The following is a 22313-nucleotide window of genomic DNA, read 5'->3' on the forward strand; positions in this document are numbered from 1 at the left end:
TAACGATTGGTAAAGGGAATGTATTTAGTTACCTCAGACACTAAGAATAATAAAAAATTATTACATACAATAGCAAATTGAAAAAATATTTTAAATTTACATGAGAAACATTAAGTCGGCAACCTCATTTTCTAAAGTTTTCTAAAGTTTGAAAAAAAATATCTAGAATAACACTTTATCGTATGTCTTCAGGTGCGAACTATCCTGAATTACAAAGATTATTTCATTGGTAAATTGAAATTAATATTACTTTATATATACATACTCATACCTTGCTATATTTCTTTTTAAAAAAAAATCTGATTTTTTACTTACTTGAATATCAGTATGCATCAATGCACAGTTAGTGCATTCTAAAAGGCAGAATGTGCTAAAAGAAATTATGAGTGAAGATGGATTGTGAAAAACTGTGTAACTGGAAGTTCTTTCTGCATACTGTAAGACCCAGAAAATGGGTGATGAAGATATAGTATTAAAAATGAGTCACTGCAACTGGCCTTGTTTGCTTGGAATGTGAGGACTAAATCAATATTTAGTACAGTCAACTGTAAGACCAAAACCAAAGCGTGTGTCATCTGACGTGAGAATCCATTCTGGAAAGTAGAACGGAATGAATTGGTCGATCAGAGCAGAAATACAAATGTACATTTTCCAGAGCAAAGTTGCAATGAGGAGAGCTAATGTTAGTCATTGGCAATGCAAAAAGAGGATTACAAGTAGGGATGTATTTTTCTTCAAGATGCTGGTGTGACCACACCAGAAGATTGCCTAGTTCTCGAAAAAAGTGCAATACCACAGGTGTTTCAAAGCAGAATGACTTGGAAGACTGGAGAATATTTTCATGGCATCTGTAGGGCTGCTATAGGACAGGTCACACTGGCTTATCAAAGGGATAAACAGGAAGGAATTTCTATTTGAAACTAGTAAGTTCTTGATATTTTTACTGGTAAACCTTTGTAACAGAGACAAATCTTTTTCTTCAGAAGTTGGGTTTTTTTTGTTGCTCGGGCTTGAGTTTATTACCCAAACAGAACAGCATATAGTACAAATGGCCTGCACCAAAGCTTTGAGTAGACAGTGTTGGCGAAAATCACATCCTTCTCCATGAAAGATATTATTGGATAATTACTAAAATAATTATTGGATATTAACTGTGGGAAGACTACAAGAGACTACACAGAGCTGAAATACTTAATGTGTATATGCTTTCTAACCTGGCAGAGAAAACTGTGACAATATTCTATCACTGTATAAAAGTTAGCAAGATACATAAAGGCAGTGTTTTAAAATAAATCACTTAAATCTGGTATTTGTCCATCACTTGAAGTGTTTAGACTAGCTCTTTAAAAAAAAATAAAAACAACCAAATCAAAACAATCCCCCAAAACAAAAACAAACAAGCAACCCAAATATTTGAGCCACATTTTATTAGGTTAGGTGAAGGAATTCCTGAGCAAGACTTTGTTGACATTTCCTTTTCTTAAAAACTGTTGCCTATAGTGATCTCTCCTAGTTTTAAAATCTATGAACTGTACCATTTTATATATCATACAAAGAATTCTAGGGGACAATCTGGTGAAAACTTAAAAAGAATAACAATAATAAAAAATTGCTTTGCAATTCCAACCCCTCCATTCCTTTTTTTAACAATTCAGTTGTTTTTTTTTTTTACCAAATCTAGGGGCCCTTTCCCATGAAAAGTTGGACCAGATGATCTTTCAATGTCCCTTCCAATCTCAGCTGCTCTATGCTTCTATGATTCTAAAAGACACTGCAATTATTTTGTAGTTCACTGGTACCTGAAAGGCAATTATTAATTCAGATGTATGGGCTTGCAGAAATGCTGGCAGTCTGACCTTCAGCTTCGTACAAATGTTGATCAGTGAAGAACTGCTTGTCTCTGTACATTAAAAAACAAACAAAACACATGCACACACAGAAAACTACCCAAAAAAAAACCAAACAAAAAAACCCCAATAAACAAGAACTGGCTGACGTTCCCAATAATTTATTTATTTTTCTTTCAAAAGAAACACAGCAAATTTATATTTTCCATTTTTCTAAATATGCCACAAGCTGCAGCATACTCTTACAGTGAATTCTTGCTTTGTTCAATTGTCCCAGAACCTTTTCCATATCATTGATAGGGCTTCTACTTTTGGTAGTCTGGGTGTTTATAATTTCTTATAAACATTTGTTATTTCAGATCATTGCTTTTCTGGAATAATGCTCTTTTTTCAATGCTTGTGAGCAGATTGTCCAGGCGTAGTATTGAACGTGATTGTGCTGTAGTATCTTCATCTACTTCTGCGTCTGCCTATAAATTGCCTAGAGACCCTGAGAGTTACACAGCTTTTAATGAATGTTTATACTTTGGCTGTAGATTTTGAAATAAGTAGAAAATGCTTAACCTATGTCCTCCAGATCTTGCCTTGAGATTTCTATAAGATTGTTTCTCATTTGCAAAATAGTTATCATACGAAAACATGTAAAACTCAAAAAGAGGGAGTATATTTTCTGGAATGGCACTGTCTGAGAGTTTATCAGTAAAAATATAGAGGTTTAGTGCTGGGGGAGGGTGCGTTGTTCTTACACGAGAAGCAAATAATTTTGTCCCCAAAATTATATTTTTTGCATTCATACCTGAATTAAATTGAATGTTATGAAAAAATACCTTTTAGTGAACAATCAAAAAATTACAGAATCCTATGGAAAAAGTACCTTTCCTCGTAAAATAAACATAAATCTAGAGTCTTCATCACTTGAGTGTATGTTCACCTAAACCGCACATGAACAAGTAAGGGCCTATGCCTTGCATTAAGAACATGCCTCAAATTTTATGAGATTTTTTTACATTTTGAGACTTTTTGAAAATGTTATGTTTTGATATATTTTATAATTAATATTTGCATGATGATATTTGTTTTTTAGATGTGGTTGGATACCATCTGGTTTCAATACTGCCACAAACTACGTAGCTAAATCATCAATGTTTAAGGCATGCTGTATCTTACACCGGCTTGAAAATTTTAGGTTACTATGCCCAAATGCAGTGTTTGACTAAGCACTCTTGGTGGTAACACTAGTTTTCTTTGCCTTCAAGACACATAAAATGTCAGTGTTTGAATGAACCTCAGGCATCACAATCTGATCTGAAGGCACCAAACCTTTGTCATATTGTGCCTGTACTTTTGATGGGACTGTTAATGGGAATTATGATTAATTCCACCAGTCAAGTGACTCTGTGAGTACTGTCTACAGCCAGACGTTTTAGGTGCATTGTTCCTTATCATTGTCAAAGCTTTCCACCGTTGTACTACTCTTCATTTACAACCTTGGTAACCTGTAAACCTTGAAATCTTAACAATTAAATTGATCTAATACAAGAAGGTGCCTAGAAACTCATTGTTTAAGAAATGTGCATATTTTGGTGCTTAAAAAACAAATCTTGAATGCAGTTGCAGAAAAAGGTTTGAAAGCAAATGTATAGGTTTGCAGTGCAACCTCTGTTATCTCTTTTTCAGGAAAGACAGCTACTTTTTCAATGTTATAAAAAAGGAGGGCCTGTTTAAGTACTTTGCCTGGGTCAGTGTAATAGTAAATAACATTTAAAACATCCCAATAAACTTAGAAAAGATTAAGAAGCTCGCTTCCATAAAGCTACCCTCTCCAAACTTATTTAAAGAAATTTTATCAAATGAGTCTTCAACCTGAAATTAATTTGAGGTGTGTAGTATTAACTGGATGAGTAACATTAAACACGACCTGCCACAAGAACTCTCTTGTAAAGTCATGTGAGACTCCAGTTCCATGAGTACTTTTTGAAAATAAAGAATTGCTATTCTGTTCAGTCTTCACCTCCTTAAGAAAAACACCAATAATTTAAAAATATTTTCTATAATTATTTCCATGTATTTTATGTGAAAATCTTGATAATTACATATTAAGGCTTTAGTTATTAGTAAGACTCTCTTTAAGCATTATTTCGTATCATAGTCAAAGATATTCAGTTTTTCACATTACGTATTTCTTCAGTAGAAAATTCACTAAATGATCTTCTGGGAGACATGTCACGGTTTGAAAATAGTACACTCTAATGTTTAGTTGCAATTGGCCTCAAGCTCCTATCTAGGTATCACAAAGGTATTTATTATTGAACAGTACTACACACACCATTGCTTTATTGCTTAAACTATATTAACTATATTTGGCATTCATGGTTAGCTTTACATCTTTAAAGCACTTTATAAAGAATAATTATCTTTTCAAAATCATGTAAGGTGGATGTAAGATTGAAAGTGTTTTCTCCAGGATCATTTCTTTGTGTGGCACAGATCAGGTATTGTACAATACTAAAGTAAAAAACTTTATATTGAAAACTGGTCATCCTTTTTGATAGAGCTTATGCATAATTTTTTGTAAAAGCCTTTATTAGTGGTTCATTATGGAGTATATTATTTCCTTATATGTAGGAGACATCTGTGTACTGTTGAAACATTAACACAGAGAAATTGATAAAGACTGAATGAAAAACACTGTAACTAAGAGATTCAGAAGATATTCATAAGCCTATGAACCATCCCAGAACAGAAGGTGTAAGAAAAGTTCAACCAGTGGAAGCACTATGACACAATGCTTCAATGCACTTCAATTTCTGCCTCTTAACTTTTAATAAATTTATGTAAAATTATCTGAAACATGCTTTGATTGTGTCAAGATGAGCTGCACTAGTGGCTGCAAGTTATAATATTAAACATCCTGAATTAATTATAGAAAACCTACACACCAAGATTTTGTGTTACTTAACACCAAAAATCTGGGTCTGCTGATGTTGAAGGAAAAGTACTTTTGTATGTAATAACTTTATGTGTGTCTATTACAGTGCACCTCCTCCCAGTTTAGAACTTTTCTTCTTCAACTAATGAACCTCTTGCCAGCTGTGAAAAATTGTGAATTTTATCCTATATGTTTATGCTATAAGTGGATGAATAGTTATTGTAAACAGTTATTGCTACAATAGTTATTCCAAAATACATTTGAAAATTTCCTGTGAACTTTATTTCTTCTGTATTTACAGATGTTTCCAGTTTCTTTTTCTAATTTTGTTCCAGATGAGAAATAAAATAAAACAAGGTTTAGTTATCAGTTCTCCAAAGGATGAGTGAAAAGAGGTACTTACTGCTAAAATAATAGAACTGGGAGTTTCATATCTATTTCTGAATATTATTTTATAAGCACTAGACTGAGAGGAGGAGCAGGTGATCTTGGCTTTAGACAGCATTCCCTTCCACACAGATGTCATGGTTTCTGCCCAAATGGGCCATTACTCACACTTGTAATCTACTACAGCCACCTTCTTCTTTAAGTACCAACTAGCTATTTTTTGTTGGGTATGATTTCTGCACTAATTTAATCTGGCACTGTACCAGTTGAAAAAAACCCTGGGTTTCAGTGTTACAAGCATAGTGTGTATTAGTCATAACTATGAGTTTCCATATACAGAATACGGAAAACAACAGTGTTGGTTTTGTTTATACCATGGTTTGGTTCTTCTTTAATTCATTAATGATCTCTCATGAGCAAAAGGAAATGGCAATATTGAAGCTAGATGTCACGGAAAAAGCAAAGTACAGAAAAAACCTGTATGTGATAGGAAAGAAAAGGTCAGAAACTGCCTGATTTTTCAAGTGTTCAGCTTTCCAAATTTCTGTTCATTCAGTGGAGCCACTGTAAATCCAGCCCTCTAGAGGACAAATTCAGATGTTCAAATCTTAATTTAGGCAATTCTGTTATTCTGATAGTTTTGAAAAATCTAGGTTTGCCCTTGAATTTTTTCCTTGGAAAATAAGAGCTTACATTAGTTTTTTGAAAAGATCATCAGTTTTCTAAGAAGATCATACAATTTATGATCATACAATTTACAATCATACAGTTTACAAATAACCAAAAAAACCCTAAAGATGTCTATTACTTGAAGTTTTACCTTTTAGAATTTAAACATTGATTTAAATGAGTGTTTAGAACTCTTTTCCCCAATGTTTTTGCAACCTAACATCACTTGAGATAACTGGAGGTTTTCTGAGCCTTCTTGTAAATTGTAAACTTGTGTTCCTCATAACAAAGATCCATAAAATAATACAGAAGGTTTTTGGTTGACCCGTGTCAAATGCAAGATGAATCATTTCATTACCAAGAAATTCATGCATTCGTTCCTTAACAGAATATTTTCTAGAGAGTGAGAAATCTTCTGGATGAAGTAGTAGTAAAGTATAACAATAAATAGTAGAAAATGGTCCAGCAACAATTTTATGTTTAGTCCAATAATGGAACAAGTTTAAAGTTAATACCTGAAAAAATACCCTAATTTGAGTCATTGTGAAAAGATACAAGGTAGTCAGATGCTGGCATCAGGCTTTGTTTGAAATGATGTATTGCATTTTGATAACAGGTTTATTTAGTTAACTAAAACAGTATTTTGTGAAGAAATTCAGTAGCTTTTCAGTTTTAGCTTGGTATTGTAATAGGGAGATATAAGTCACAGTTATTATACTTCTGCCTTATATTTAAGGTCCTAAAGGTCATTTCCACAACAAGTTATCTACCTAATCCACACAAGAAATACCCTGGGTACAGAGCAGATTTCATTATTTTAAAATGCAAATCATGAGGGCAGTAAGAAATTATGAGTATAGCTATACTATCATTCTGTAGGGGGTAGTGAGATGGTTCTGTCCCCAGTTATCTACATTAACTGAGGGAGAATATTTAGGAATGTAAACATATCAAGGCTACTGTCCTTCTTTAGAGACAAGGTCGTTTACTCAAAAAATCAGTGTGTGGCCTATGGTTACTAATAAACATCTGTTTCTTCACACACACAAACTTTCAAGCTATAGAGTGAAAAAATCACAATCTTCTCAGAAAACCACAGGAAATACATGTTTTTTCCAAGGAAAATATTAAGGATTTATACAGACAGATATTTTTGTTTCATTGAATTATCAAAAATTACCTGCACAATTTTGAAAATAGGGAACATCAGCAAAACAAACTTTGGAAGTATGCTCTATTTCTCCTTTATTTTAGCTAATTTATCCTTTAAGAAACTTTTTTTGAGAATTTCTTATGAAGGCTGACACAAGTAAGAGCTTTTAAAACTTGTTTTTAGAGGAACTATGGATACTTATCAGACTATCAGGAAATAATAGTATTCTAGTAACCTTAGTTAAAGGAAGAAATCTGTAAAATGAACATTTAGGGGAAAAACAACTTTCAAATTTGTCCATTTTCTTGATTAACCTTTCTAATAAGTTCTCTTAGATTTTGTCTACATTTCACTCGATAGTTATTATTGAGGGATTGCAAATAATCTATTTTCATATATGTAGTTCTAGATGAATAGCAAGAGCAGTGCAGTCACTGTGGCCCAGGTATAGCATGAGAAATAAGTGTTTTCTACTTAAAAGGGTACTGCCTTGGCTTTCAGTAGTGCTAAAAAGTTTCTGTGTTTATCATGGGTTATGCTGGTGAAAAAAAGTAAAACCAAATTATGTCCTGACCACTTTCCAAATTTCCCAAGTGTTAGTAGCTAGCGATCAGAGGGCTTGACTTTGGAGACCTAATCTTCTAATTGGATCTGTAGCATTTTCAATAATAAAATACCAGAAAAAGATCTATTTGGTTTGTTTTTAATGTCACAAGGTGACTTATATTTGCAGGGATATTTTAATAGAGCTGAAAAGTAAGCTCTTCCTTTCCCTGACTAGATCTAATATTTAGCATGTAAGTATACAAAATAGTGCAACACCTTGCTATCAGTCTCCAGGATTAATGGGGAACTAGGCATAGATTCAGCTGATCCTGCAAAGATATCAAATGTACATCTAACTTGAAGAGTATGAGTCCCATTGTGTCTCACTGTCTAATCTTGCTTAAATAATTTGCCAAACAGAGGGAATTCTCTGAAGAATGTTTCAGTAGCCTGACAAGGAACCAGTCTGTAGTAGAGTTGTCTAAAGCAGCTAAAGTTGTTGCTGTCTCAGAGATACCCAATTTAGGAGTCTCTTTTTCAAAAACGTCGGAAGCATATAAGGAAAAAAGCATAGTTTATGTTTTGTGTGCTTCATAAAAGCTGATTCTCCAGTTTGTAAGCATTATACTTTTCACAGTCTGAGATATGTTGTGAGGGAAGACTTCTATTTCTCACATTATATATACTGGAGGAAATAATCAGTGAGGCTTTTTAGGACTTCTCAGTTTGTTCACAATCACGCTGGTAGAGGTTTACATCATGGATGGCACTGGGTTACTCAGCATTTTCAGTGATGTAAATGCAGTAGGATTTGGACTTCAGTCTTTAGAAGAAACTGCTATAAACTCATGCAAATTTGTACTTCAGTCTGCAAACCAGAGAGGTTTGCTACTTAGATTGTCACATGTTTGCTCTTTATTGTACTCCTCTAAATAATAAATTAAAAAGAAACCAAGAATGGCTTTGTATACAGGGAATATTGGCCCATATTCATGTAATAAATCTCATTAAGTACTTTATAATCAGCTTATTATTCTGCTTCTGTTAAGAACATTTTAGTCTACTTCTCTATGTAATGAATAATTTCCCACTGTTTTCTACTTTATTTAGGACTGTAAACCAATTGAGATAAAGATCTCTGCTCTTTTATGTTTCTTAGTTACCCTAAGCATCTGTAGTTCTATGTTTCTATAAAATATTGTTTACTTATTGCTGAATACTTGTCCATACACATTCCAGCTACATATGCACAAACAAAAATATTTTCATCCAGCATTATATATTAGAGTAACATCTGTATACTATTTCTGGGACAGTAGGAATCTCTTAATGCTATAAAAGGTCTACATTTTTTCCTACCATCTGCAGCTGGGAGACAGAACTGCTATCTGAATTAGCTTTCATTTGGACGCTCTGCAATTTAAATTATGTGGTTTCCTTAAATTCTGAGAAAATAGAGAAGTTTAGGGACTAGGTCTTAACCACTTCTTTCTTAAGAAGCAGACACTTGGCTGCAAATGTCTTTTTAATGATGAGTTTTAGTTCTTGTACTCTAATCCAAGTTACAAATATATGTATTTTTGTTAGAATACAAGTTGTCACTTAATGCTAGAAATTGCCAGACAGGGATATACAACTGCATGTTCACATTTTGTGTGTATCTGACAAAAAATAAAAAAAGTATTTGTGTACAATAGGTAATTACCATGATAACTCCTGCTCTACCAAACAACAAAATATTATTCATAAGAACATGTGTGTAAAGGTAGGAGGAGAGCATTGTGCAGTTTGTGCATCATACACCTGCTCTGCAGACTCCTGGGGCTTGGTGGGCTGGTTCTAAAGGCATCTGTGAAAGGCAATTAGAAAATAACTTCAATGTTCGTTTGCAGAAATTAGCTCTATGGGATCTGCACACCTACTGGTAGGGGAAGGGGAATTACAGTTCTATGAATTGAAAAAAATATTATGGAAATGAAAAGGAAGGTGTTGCATAGATGCAAAAGAATTGTTTCGGGTGAATGATACCTGGTACAGGGGGCTCTTCTGCAAGAGTGCTTGGATTTGGATAGAAACATCCCAACTTTATTAAAAAAAAATAGTAACAGTAATTATGGTATTACGAGAAACTTAAACTTCCCATTTTTGTGTTGCAAAATAATCTGTAAACTATGGTAAGGATTGGATAGTCTGACAAGATAAACCTGATCAATTTCTTTATCAAATACTCAGTGAACCATCAGAAAATAAATGGTGCAGAAACTCTAAAAACAATGAAAACAGAGAAGCAGCAAAATAGACTTGTGCTGTAGGGTTGGTTTTGGAATTACAGAAAATGGTGGAAAACCTTCCTTTGTTTTAGTGTTAATCAGGAAAATTATATTAAGCATCAGGATAGGCATGATATGAACAAAGGTATGTAAATCTAAATTGCTATAATTGATATGGAAGCAAATCTCAGGCATTAATGCTCTTAAGCTATGGGGACTGGATGATCTTTGTTCAAGAACTTTGAAAGAACTGGTACAGGAAATCTCAGTCTTGTAGTAGGGATTGTTAATAAGATTATAAAATCAGGAATAGCATAATAGTAAATGTGTTACTTGTACTTAAAGAGACTGGAATTGATCTAGGTAGGTACCACTGCCTTTTTATATAAATATATACATATATATATTTTTTTTTTTTTTAAAGAAGTTTTGAAGGGCAGAATTACTAGACATCAAGAAAAACAGAAAATGAGATAAAATCACATGTGCTTACTAAAGTTGCTCTCACCAATCTTAATATTATTTTCCAGACAAAGTAGTACGTGGACTCACGTAGATGATCTTTGTTATAATGTCACTTGGGAATTTACTATTTAAAATGGAAAACATGGGTATCAGTAAAAGAATCTTAAGGCAGATAAGCAAATAGTAAGAGAAAACAACAAAGGACTGTCAGAAGGTAAGTATTATTTCGCAAGTAAAACGCTACTAGAATTCTAGCTTTTCACTTAGTATTTTTATTCATGGTTTTCTTAAAAGCAGTAGGCTGTAGGAGTGAACTAGGGACACTTTCACACGACTCAGTGGTAGGATGCTATTTCTATAGAGAAGATTCAGATAATCAGATGTTGCGGTAGTTCATTAGGGGGGAATGTGGTGTCCTGAAACTTGTTGAAACTAAGAAAAAAAATAGAAAGTCTGTTGATGCCAATGAGGATAAGCTGACCACAAGGGAAAGACAAGTTCAATGACTCAACACTACTTATGTTACTTTCGTAATTGCTAACCCTTTTAATGACATAATCTAAATATTGAAATTATTTGATTTTGCAGGCCCTGAAGGTTTTGACATAATACATTTATTGATGACTACGTTACAAACAGACAGAAATTCTTTACTCATAAATAAAATTAAAACCAACAAAACCAAGGCAAATCAAGGCAAATAAAAAATGTTTTCATTCCTTAGTGTACATTACCTCTCAAATATCTAACTTAATATCCTGGTTTCAGAAAGAAATTATAATAATGTGGTTCAGGGTTTTTTTCTCAGAAAAGCTATATCAAAAGTTCAAATTTGGCAGAACGCTGGAGGATCTGGATTGTTTAATATGAAAATTCATTAAGGAGAATCTTTAATCATCTGGATAAGTTTCAGGAATCCTCACATAGAAAATAGTCTAAATTTTCTCTTATTTTAATTTCTTAAAAGCAAGGGAATTACAGTATATCTATTCCCATCTCAAAAATAAAAAGAAATATTTTCCATGAATAAGCAGCTCTAGACAAAACAAGTATCTGCTTATTAATTATTATGATAGGGTGATCTACAACTTAAAGCCTTAAGAAGCTTTTATGACATGATTAAAAACATGCTTTAAATGTTCTAAACCATATTATACATCACAAACAGAAATTCAGTTGACTGAACTGTGTATTTGAGGACATCAGAAAAGTGTACTTGATAGAAAAATAAGATATGTTAGGAGAATGACATTTCAGGAAAAAATGTCTCAAAGCATTGTCCCTTATTTTTCATGTGTCCCATTCTACCACTTCCCCTTCCCCATACAAGAAAAGATACCATCTATTCAGGAAAGTGTCAAAAAAAAAGCACGTCTAAGTAAGATTCCATAAGAATTGTCAACAAAGAATCCTTTTTCTCCACTTCCTTTTGTAAATAATTTCTACATTGTTCAATTCAGGTAGCTACCATTCCTTTTACAAAATATTGTTGTGTTCAGAGTACTTAGAATGTTTGGCAGTATACATAGAAGCCATCTTCACCAGGCTAATATGCAAATCAGTAGCAAATGAAATGAAAGCAATAGCAGATGTAAGGGGAGTGGTGGAAAAGGGTGGTTTTTTGATGCATGGCAAAACTCCAGACATGTTATAGGCTACCTTTTCTCCACAGCCCCGTGGAGAAGGTAAAGCTGATATCAATGGAGTATAGCTTGAGTTTCCAGTGTACATAGTAAAGGCATACTTCATGATTAAAAAGTTATTCCTAGTGAATCCTTATGCCTTTCTTATGAATCTTTTCATGTTGATATTCTTCAGTTTTTTTCTCATGTGTTTTCACTCCATGTCTTTTTTTTGTTCTCATGTGTTTTCTCATGTAAGACTCTCAGCTACTTTTTGAATACTCAAGTCAACATCATTTTGTAAAGGAAAGAATAGAAGTCTTCCCAGAAGTCATCAGTCTCTTTTTCAATTAGCAGAAGTATGGGCTGCTAGAAAACAGTATTCTGTTAACTCCATCTTGTAGGCTTACATGCCATCTTCACAACATTCTTACTGTATCCAGGTTTGGGAAAAAAGAACTGAAGGTAGAAACCATTTTTATCAGATAAGTTGTGCACAAAATTAATAATCCCTATTTTAGCCTCACTTATTAAATGGAAGACAAAGTACTTACATAAATAGAATTATCTTAAATCTTATGCTTTGTTTCACTTTAAGCTTCTTCTTCCAGAATGAATATAATATTGTATCTTGCTACAGCAACTAATATTTACTGGAATAGATTGAATTTCTCTGTTTTTTTTGAAGTATGAATGAGTAAAATGTCATTCTACCTTGTCATTTAAGATTCAATACTCTGAACTATGTTCTATTTGAAACAGAGTATGACTAAAAATAATACACAATAATCTCCATAATATTGCATGTCATGACTATACACTGGAAGCGTATTTAATCTGACTTCAGTTTGTTACCACTGTATAAATAAAAAACTGTCATCTTTTTCTCAGTGTTTCAGTTTTACAGTTGTGAAAACAGATAATTTGTTTTCTTAAACAACTTCAGCCAAACTGTTTCTGGGAATTTCAGTCATACGTAGTATTTTCACTGAGGTAAAATTTTAGAATTTGTGGTTAGCTGAAATCACTTCCTGTTTCACAGCAGGTATACATGCAAACTGCTAATGCAGTGTCAGACACATATTCCATAGCAATGTCTTGAATAACACTACTCCTTACAGAGAGCTCAAGCTCTGCTGCTAACCATAAATTAGATAGCTAGGACATAGGATGCGAAATGACTTGATAAATATGAGTTTTTTCTACTTCCCTTTTTCTTAAGAAAAAAGAAGATTTGTGGATCAAAAAGTGGCCAGGGAAAGGGGTCAAATGGGAAAAGAGAGAACAATGATCTGCAGTTCCTATTTACATTTATTTTGCATACATGTAAAATTTCTGTTTACGTTTGTGGAATGATCTTTAAGACATCTGAATCTTATCTGATGCAATAGGGAAGAGATGAGTCTCTGAGCATAACCAGTGCTGCCTAATCTAGAGAGATATGTTGCTATGCAGGACAGTTATTTTTCTTCAGGCATCACCAATCGGTAGAGTCAAGGAGAGCAGGTCTCCAAATGAGACAAAAAGGGAGTTTAATCTCCCTGAGATGTACTGGCATTCCTTTCCACACCACTCCATCTATTCCAGTTTAACTCTATAACTTTAAGGATCTTTTTATGTCAACTATAAGAAATAAATGGCACAGGAAAAGTATAGTGAGAACTGATGTTTACCAAGTGAGATGAGAAACAATAATTATTTTTGATACAACTGAGTAGATTTTACATTTTAGAACAAGATTACCTGAAACCATTTCTTGCTCTAATTGAAGGGGAAAAAAGAGTGAAACAGAACAAACTAAGAAGTTAATAGAAGACGCATGAAATATTAACTTTTCAAAGTTCTTGACCTGAAGATTCTTTGGACTTCAAAAAGGGCTGGGGCTTGGATGGAGAATGTTCTGCTCAAATTACATTTAGAGTTCAGCATATCTTTTTCAGAACAAAAATATACTTGATAAAGAAGGTCTTTTTCTTCCTGAGGGATAGCCACAAGCTCTTAGCAACATTACCTAATTCACGATTGTTGTTCAGAAGTGACCTATATGGTTTTTGAAGTTTTTTCTTTTAGTATTAATTTCAATGAAATAATTATGGCTCTAAACTCCCAAGCCCTGAGGGCAAGTTATGTGGAATGGGTTGTATCCACGCTGCACAGCACTCATTTAGACCTCCTCTGGTTACACAGAAACAATTTTTCTCTGTCATTTTTCAGTTCAAAGTGCCTGAAATCATGTGAGGCTCTGTCAGAGCCCACTGGAATGGCGTTTCTATAGCATGACACCAGAATGCATGTTGCTTGCCTTATGATTTGTCATGAAGATGTCTGAGGGTGGGAGGCCTGTAGGGATGCATCAGGACTGTATAGGAAGAACAGAGACAAATAGACCTACTGTTATCTGGACAGCTTGTAGCAAAGTGCTTCTAAAGTTGCATAGGTTTTCCTCTCTGAACGAGTAGTTTGCTTACTCCAGAAGGGTGTCCAATGGTGAGCTAATTTCCATGCAGGGTGGATGGTAAAGGAAGCAGACAGGACAAAAAGCTAAGTTACTTGGCTTGACGCACACTAATGTAACACCTGTCTGTGAGCAAAGTGGTCTAAAATGTGGTAAGGAGCTTATCGGGCTTATCTGCTCACTCTGTTGAGGATTCTGATGAGATGAATTTATGGCTTTACTTTTTATGCTATTATTATTGACAATAACTTCTGTGGACCTAAAAAGTTGTATGACGAAAGACTGTCACTTGGATGATTTTCTTTAAATGCATGCACTGGGATGCATTTCTTACCACTTCATTAATCAAGTTGATTTTTTAATCTGTATGGTTTTCATGTAGAATTTATAAATAATAAAGGGATCCTAACACACAAAATATAAAAATTAATCCCAAGTATGGGTAATTTTCACACCCATGCATTACATTTTCATAGTATTGCAGATAAATCAATATTAACATGTAAGTGACTGTTAATTTTTATTCAGTTATTTCCTTCTGGTTTGGGTAATCTCTTTACTGATTTTGAAAAAAATGCATGCAAAGCCGCCATGTTTTGATTATTTCCTTTTCCTTTAAAAGAATTTTTACTTCAGCCTTCTTGCTGAAGGCTGAAATTACCTGTCTGCACAACATTTATGTTACCAACATGTTTCTTGCATTAGCCTATATCACATACCACAGGCTTGGTCTCAATGAACCCTCCTTGTCACTGAAAGAATATTTCAGGCTGCAGAACCATTCATTTCTCGGAGGGCATGTTGATACTTTTTATAGAATTACCAAGTTTGATAAGGTTTTTTGTTGGTACTTGCCTAGAATTTACGGGTTGCTGTCATCAGCTCATCTTGCATAGCATCTTAAAAAAAGCTACCATTATCAATTATCAATTTCTAGCTACCAAATCATTATCAATTTCTAGCAGTAACACTGATGAAATTCTGTGTACTGTTATTAAGAGCTGGCTTTTCAGCATTTCTTTAAGCATCAGCTTTACCTTCCAAGATACATGTTTTGCCCTGTATGTTATTGTATTGTTACCAAAATATTTGATTCAATTACTTTTTTTTGCTCCTTTTTGTAAATATCAAAAGATTTAATAAGTTAAACTGATCTCTAGAAAATCTGTGCACCTTCTTAGCATACAAATGGTAGCTCTGTGTGTCCCCCGTGCAGTTTGTTCTTGTGACCTGTATGGTTTGTATTATATATTTTAATTGGTTTTGTTGATTTTTGTATCAAAAATCTGACACTGGTAGAACAGCAGTCCTTACCTCTCTCAGTGCTGTCATCATTTAGCAGGGCCTGTTCTCGTAGAATGAGGGATAATGGCTTCAAACTACAAGAAGGTAGATTCAGACTAGATATAAGGAAGAAATTCTTTACGCTGAGGGTGGTGAAGCACTGGCACAGGTTGCCCAGAGAGGTGGTAGGTGCCTCATCCCTGGAAACAGTCCAGGTTCGACGAGGCTCTGAGCAACCTGATCTAGTTGAAGACTCATTGCAGGGGGGGCTGGACTAGATGACCTTTAAAGGTCCTTTCCAACCCAAACTATTGTATGATCACGACCAGAAATGTCACAAGGTAAACTCTTCCTCTGGTGTCTGCTAGTGCATTTGCAATTATGACAAGAGGCAAAGAAAATACTCTGTAGGACTTCAGTTTAAGAGACATGTACCGTAGCCAATTCTGAAGTGAAGATTCTGGTGTCATTAGTAATTGAAAAGCTGAGTGCTGTGAGAGGAAGACTATGTGGAAATTAAGGAATAGAGATGTAAATAACCCTCTCTTTGGTTCTCCTACCCCCAAAGAACAGAATGGAAAGGTGTTCGAAACTCTGCACTGTTAATAGATGATTAAAAACAAGGTTTATAGGACATACTTTTCACTCCTCCCTGTTAAGTTGTTTCATTGGGCAGTCAGAAATGCAAGATTCCCAAGATGAGTAAGAGAGAGAAAGAGGATAGATCTTCACTTTATACTTCAATGTGACTATATATTTGGAAGTGAGAAGTGCTTCCAGGTAATCCGGTTCCTGCTACAAACATACTTTATCCATTACCTAATTAATTTTAGTGGAAAATTTTCAAGGAGACCTTGTAGAAGCGACTGGAACGTGGGACTCCTCCATCTCAGGGAAGAGTTATTATCACTTGGAGGCTCCTGTTTGTGTCTCTGTCTTTCTCCCTCCAGCTTCTTTATGTCCAGTCTAGATTCTGCATCTAGAATCGGGAAGAGGCGCTAGACCTTCCTATGGCCTAAATTCTAATGGTCAGAGCACTGTCCTTGTAGCAGAATGAAGGAATCAAAGCAAAATCTGCTTTGAATTGCCCTTTCCCCCTTTGTTTTTTCTTGAACTGAAATTGTGCTTGAACTAATTGAACTTGGTTGAACCTGAATTGGAACTGACTTACCAAAATCCTTATCCGGTCAAAAAAAATTATGCCACTAAAGTTAATATCACTAAATATTTTTAGCTGTTGCATTTTTTTTTTTCAAGATGAGCTGATTAGCAAACTATTATGAGCTTGAACTGGAAGAATTTCACAAGTCAACCTATACTGGAAATGTAACAAAAATTCTTTACTGGTTAAAGTCTCTGGCTTTAATTTATCCCTGCTCTGGAAAGCGCATATATTGTGTATTCCACTTTGTTGGTGTGTTCTTTAACTGGTTTGTAATGCTATGTAATAACTTCATACAGGCCCATTCTCCTTCTGCAACTCTGCTTCTGAATAAAATTAGTTGAGTCAATGGGTGCTATGCTTTGTGCTGAACTTAATGCTAGACAAAACCAGATAAACTAGCATATAGATGCTGAATAGTCTTGTTAGTGGATTTCAGATGTGTTAGGTGCCAGGTCACTGTTGAGAAGCTCTTTCTCAAGATAGTAAAAGACATTAAGTAAATCTGTTGTTGAAAATGTCAGTGCCCATGGATGATCGGGCAAGGATGCAGTTAGGTAAGTGCAATATGAAATAATAATGATGGTGCAGATTTGTGTAGCATTTGGTGGTGTTAATATTTCATAATAAGTGGATCTACCCTAGAGAAAGCGATAGACAACTGGATGAGTTAGATGTAATGGTTTTCACATTCAGATTAATCACACAACCTTGCAGTTTTCAAAGTTTATTGTTTATTATTTTCAAATGTCTCTTGTATAAATTCCCAAAGTAATGGGGAGGGGGAGGAGCAGTGCTTTTTACATAAAGCATGCACATAACAGTTGTAACAGTTTACCTGATCCTTTTAAAAGTTATACTGACTATTTCTCTTTATTGAACACAATTATATACTTTGTTTTGCAAGTTCTTAGTGAAAAAAAATAATTTTCATTCTCACTATTTGTAACTCTCAGTATCTGCTTTCTATCATGGTTGTATTTAAATGCAAAAATAAAACCAAACCTTCTGCAGAAGTAGTAGGACACAAATGATGGTAGAGCCCCTTTAAATTTTGGAATCCGTTGTATTTTGGTGCTCCAAGTCTTCAAAGTACAGCAATATACAAATATGTGCAGCAGTACAGGCTCCCTTTTTACTACTGAATTAAAAGAAATACTCTTTCACTGTCAACATATTGTGACATTCAGGTAGTTTCATATTTTATTCTTCCTCCAGAATGGCATCAACTGTACTAGGGCTCATTTGGGGTATTGTAGAATAGAGCTGTGACAGCAACAGAACTCAGCTTAAGGAAATAGGATCTATAAAAATGTGCAGTGCAGTATCTTATCGTGTTACTCCCAAGTCCACCCACACCCTAATCAAATACACAGTCTTATCACATGTTTTAATGTCATTGAAGTTGCAGCTGGCTTCCATACTGCAGGATTTCCTGTCGAAAAAGGCAAGGGGTCATTTGAAGTTTGAAAAAGTCTTAGTGCAGTGTAAACTATTTCAAAAGAATGGCAAGTAAACGATATACGGTCTGGGCAGGCTGAAGTATACAAGCTTGTCTAGAAATTTTTAAATCTCAGTAGAGATCAACACAGCGAACTCTGTTCCCTACCTGAATCTCTCCCACAGATTTTGCACTTGTGTGCAAAATTTTCTTTGCTTTCAGCCACCCGAGAGCAATCATAGGTGGTGCTAGGGAAGGCCATCCGGCTTTGCTCTTCCCCCATGCCCCGTTCTTCCCCTCCGCCGGCCGGTGGGAGCGGGCGGGCAGGATGCGCTGTGTCAGGAGAACCCACCTAGAGGGCCCCCTTGACGGCAGCGCAGCCTCCGCCGGGCAGAGCCCTCACCGCAGCCCAGCCCAGCCCGCCGCCGCTGCTGCTGCTGCTGCTGCCGCTGCTGCTCCTACTGCTGCTGCTGCAGAGTAAGTGCCACCCAGTCCGCAAGTGTCCGGAGGTGCTGCCGGGCGAGGACACAAGCAGCCCCCGGGGCAGGCTGGAAATTCTTGTCAGGCAAAAAGGAGCAAGAGCCTGTTGCCTGCGTGGCTTGAAAATAGACGCCGTCTCTTTAGCTTGGGCTGAAGAATCTTCCCGAGGATATTTACCAGCGCGTCAGGAGTGATAACTACTCTCTGGGAGCTGAACTGGGAAAAAAGGACAGCAGAGAAAGAATGCTTAGGTAACACTGGACTTAAAGCTTTGCTTTCATTTTGCAACGTACAGATTGATGCACGTGGTTTTATATACAGTATAACATCAAAATAGAACTAGGTTGTGCAGTGAAAGAGTCGATAGCTTAGTCATTTTACATAAAGGGAGCAGGGCAGCCTTATTATGGGGTTAGACAGCAAAAATGAATTTGGTTATGATATGATCGTGTCTCATGATGGTATCTAACTGCAGTCCTGTCCTATGGAGCGGAAAAAGCATACTTCCTTCTTCCTTTCTTAGTTGAAGAAATAAACCCACAGTATCAAATTCAGAAAGAAGTTTGCGTTTGTTGTACATGGCTATTAAACATCATCCTGCACCCTGGGCTTGTAAGAAAGGAAAACTGCATTAAAGTGATCACTGATGAATATGTGTCTAAGAAAGAAGAAAAAGCAATATTCATTTCTGAACATGGCAAAGCAATCTGAAGTTACCCATCTCCCTCTAACCACTGATCTGGCATGGATGACAAGAAACTATCTTTTGACTAACCTTTTCCAACTGTCCAAAATGCTGCATATGAAGATGCTTTAATTCACAGACAAAGCACTTGGATTTTTATCAAGTCAAACTGTTGGCGTTGTCATAACAGTTTCTGTACACTGATTAGTGTAATGTTTTTTTAAGTAGCAAGTGATGAATAAATGGATGGACCTGTACCTAGAAAACCCTGTGAGAAGTCTTTCTTCGGATACTGGGAATTTTTATTTTTGTGGATTACAGTAATTCTTGCAATAATCCCTGCTGTTAACTGCTCATGCAGTTGTTCTGGAATGCATCTATGAATACCATAACAGATAAATCTGCCTGACAAGGAAAACACTAATGCTGGAAGATCTGTGAACATGATGCATGTGAATAATTTCCCCTTTAGGAGGCATTCATGGATATGGTGAGTAATCAATACACATTACAGATTGTTAAACTCAAAATGCTTGTTTGCAAAATACTGTGTCAACTACCAGATGCTATGTTTTTCCCTCTATTAATGTCAAATGAGGACTAACTGGGCTATGAGGAAAATTAAAATCGTACAGAGATAGTAGTGATGAAGTAATGTGAGTTTGGCCCTCCTTCGCCTTTATAAAACAGGCAAGTCACAAAAATTGTGTTGTTAGGGTCATATTTTCTTACATGGCAAAAGCCTTTTGAGCAGGGAAACATGTATTTTCTTCCTGTATCAAAGGAGCACTGCTTCCCATTTCTTTCTTAGCCTGACTTGAAGGAAATGATGAAGACATGTTTCCCCCCCTACAATATTGTGTTGTTTGTCCTGGAACTTATTTATTTATATGCATTCAAGTGACCTGAAAACAGGAAAAAATGTTCATTCATATGATAATTCAGTAATCTGTAATAAATGCATTTGTATGGTAGGATCTCAAATGTCGCTGTTTGGAAGACAGTCATACAGCATTAAAATCCCTTTATCACCATTAAAACATCTGTTTCCTCATTGAACCACAGGCTTCTATAGTTCTTGCTGACTGAAAAATCTTTCTCTGTAACTTTCTTTGCAATACAGTGCAGTTAACTAGCTTATAAATTCTACCAGTGGTTGTTGCGTCATGTCTTGACCCTGATGCTGGAATTCGTGTCTTGATTAGTGCTTAATGAATATTAGCTAAGGCAAAAACAGTACTTCCCCAGAAGACTTTTGCTCTTTGGGTGAATATTGAGTCTCTCAAAATATCGGAAGCAAACCTATTATGGAAGCTCATTTAAAACGGGTAAATAAATGGCATTCAAGTTGGGGGACTGCCCTCGGGGTGTTTGTGTGACGGATCTGCCCTTATCGTACGTCAGCCGCCCGCAGGGAAAACGCAGGGAGAAGGCTTTTCCCGAGGAAATGCGCGAGCAGAGAGTTCCCCGCGCCCCGTTCTCCCCGGGGCCCCCCGAAGTTGCGCGGCGCCCCGCGGGCCCCGCACGGGCCCCGCCGCCGCCCGCACCCGCGCCCGCTGGCGTCACAGCGCTGTCAGCGGGCGGAGGCGCCGGCTGCTCCCCGCGCAGCCAATGGCGGCAGCCGCAGAGCAGCGCGTCACGGCGGGGCGGGGCGGGGCGGGGTGGGGGTGTGCTGCCGGCTGCCGGCTCCCGTGCGCTCAGCGCTGACATGATAATAGGCAATTAGTGGGCCGGCTCGCCTCCGGACTCATCTGCTGGGGTATTAAAATCGCCTTTCATTCCACCTTTCCCTGAGACCTCGTTAATCTGCAGAAAATCCCTGTAGAGCCGACTTCAAACCAGATCACCTAAAAAATGAATAATGGGGTCTTGAATGTATTTCATCTTCTGGTTTTGGCAGCTTATTCAGCAAAGTGTGTTGGAAAGGGTACTGCAGTCCACACCTAACAGGAAGAACGCTTCCATTGTCTCCTAAGAATTTGGCCTACTTCTGTTTTCAATAACTTAGAGAAATTGTTTTAAGCGTGTTTTTTACCCCCAGGGTTCATCTTCTGACTGAGTGGCTTTCAGACACGAACCCTCAAGTCTGCTGAAAGGGGTTTGGAACAAACCAACTGGTTTTTATTTAAGTATCTTCTCTAAAAGGTAGTTGCCTGGTTTCCCTGTGTACTCCTTGCCAGCCCCTTGCTGTCTGCCACAGAACCTGCACCCATTGCCTGGGAAGCACTGGCAGAAGCGTTTGCTGGGGAGATACAGGAAGATAATGACATGTTCCTTGTTTACTATTTTAACTGAATGCAAACTATACCATGCCTACATTTGTGCTTACCGAATCATAGACCTTAATTTAGAATGGAAATGTTTTTAGCATACTGTTGTTCATCTCAGCTCCCAGAGGACTGGCAAATTTGCTTATTCATGCTACAGTAGGTCTGTAAGGAGCATTTATGGGTGCCAGGGTTTTAAGTTGTCAGTCATACCTTTTCTTTTAATCCTGAACCTTCACGAATCTATGCATTGTCTATAAGGTATGCCAACCTTTTCTGTTGTGAATAGGAATTGGCATAAAGAAAAGTCTTCTATATGTATATAACGTCCCCTTGTGCTACTTTCAGATGTCTGTTAAAGGTTGATAATGAAGATAAAGGAAAGGATATCTTTCATGGGACCCAATTAGTTTTGTGTTTGCTTAATATAAATATTAGTTGATCATTTTTAATAATGTTTCCCCAATGCTGAATGCAACACATCAACAGTGTTTTGTGGCCAGCATCATATACATCGTGATATTTGTAACCTTTGTATGCATACAGAACCAAGTATTTCAGAAGTAGGACTAATAATCTTGTGTACCTTAGAGATGTTGCTTTTTAAATGTATTTTCTGTGCCTTGGAGACATGTACTATGCCTTCATGTG

At 36.2% G+C, this 22313-nt stretch overlaps 1 protein-coding gene across 6 annotated transcripts in view; it reads left to right on the forward strand.

Annotated features, from left to right (window-relative positions):
• The window catches only part of PDE4D (phosphodiesterase 4D), a 624128-nt gene that overhangs the window by 321952 nt on the left and 279863 nt on the right, over positions 1-22313 (forward strand). Inside the window, exon 1 of one of the 6 annotated variants that reach the window (XM_054185821.1) lies at positions 17982-19885. The exons of the other annotated variants lie outside the window; for them this stretch is intronic. Coding sequence (XP_054041796.1) covers positions 19839-19885 — 47 coding nt within the window. The 5' untranslated portion in view covers positions 17982-19838. Of the gene's footprint in view, positions 1-17981; positions 19886-22313 lie in introns of those variants that run through there. 6 annotated transcript variants of the gene reach the window in all.

This window comes from Rissa tridactyla, chromosome Z (genome assembly GCF_028500815.1).
Source record: "Rissa tridactyla isolate bRisTri1 chromosome Z, bRisTri1.patW.cur.20221130, whole genome shotgun sequence".
NCBI lineage: Eukaryota > Metazoa > Chordata > Aves > Charadriiformes > Laridae > Rissa > Rissa tridactyla.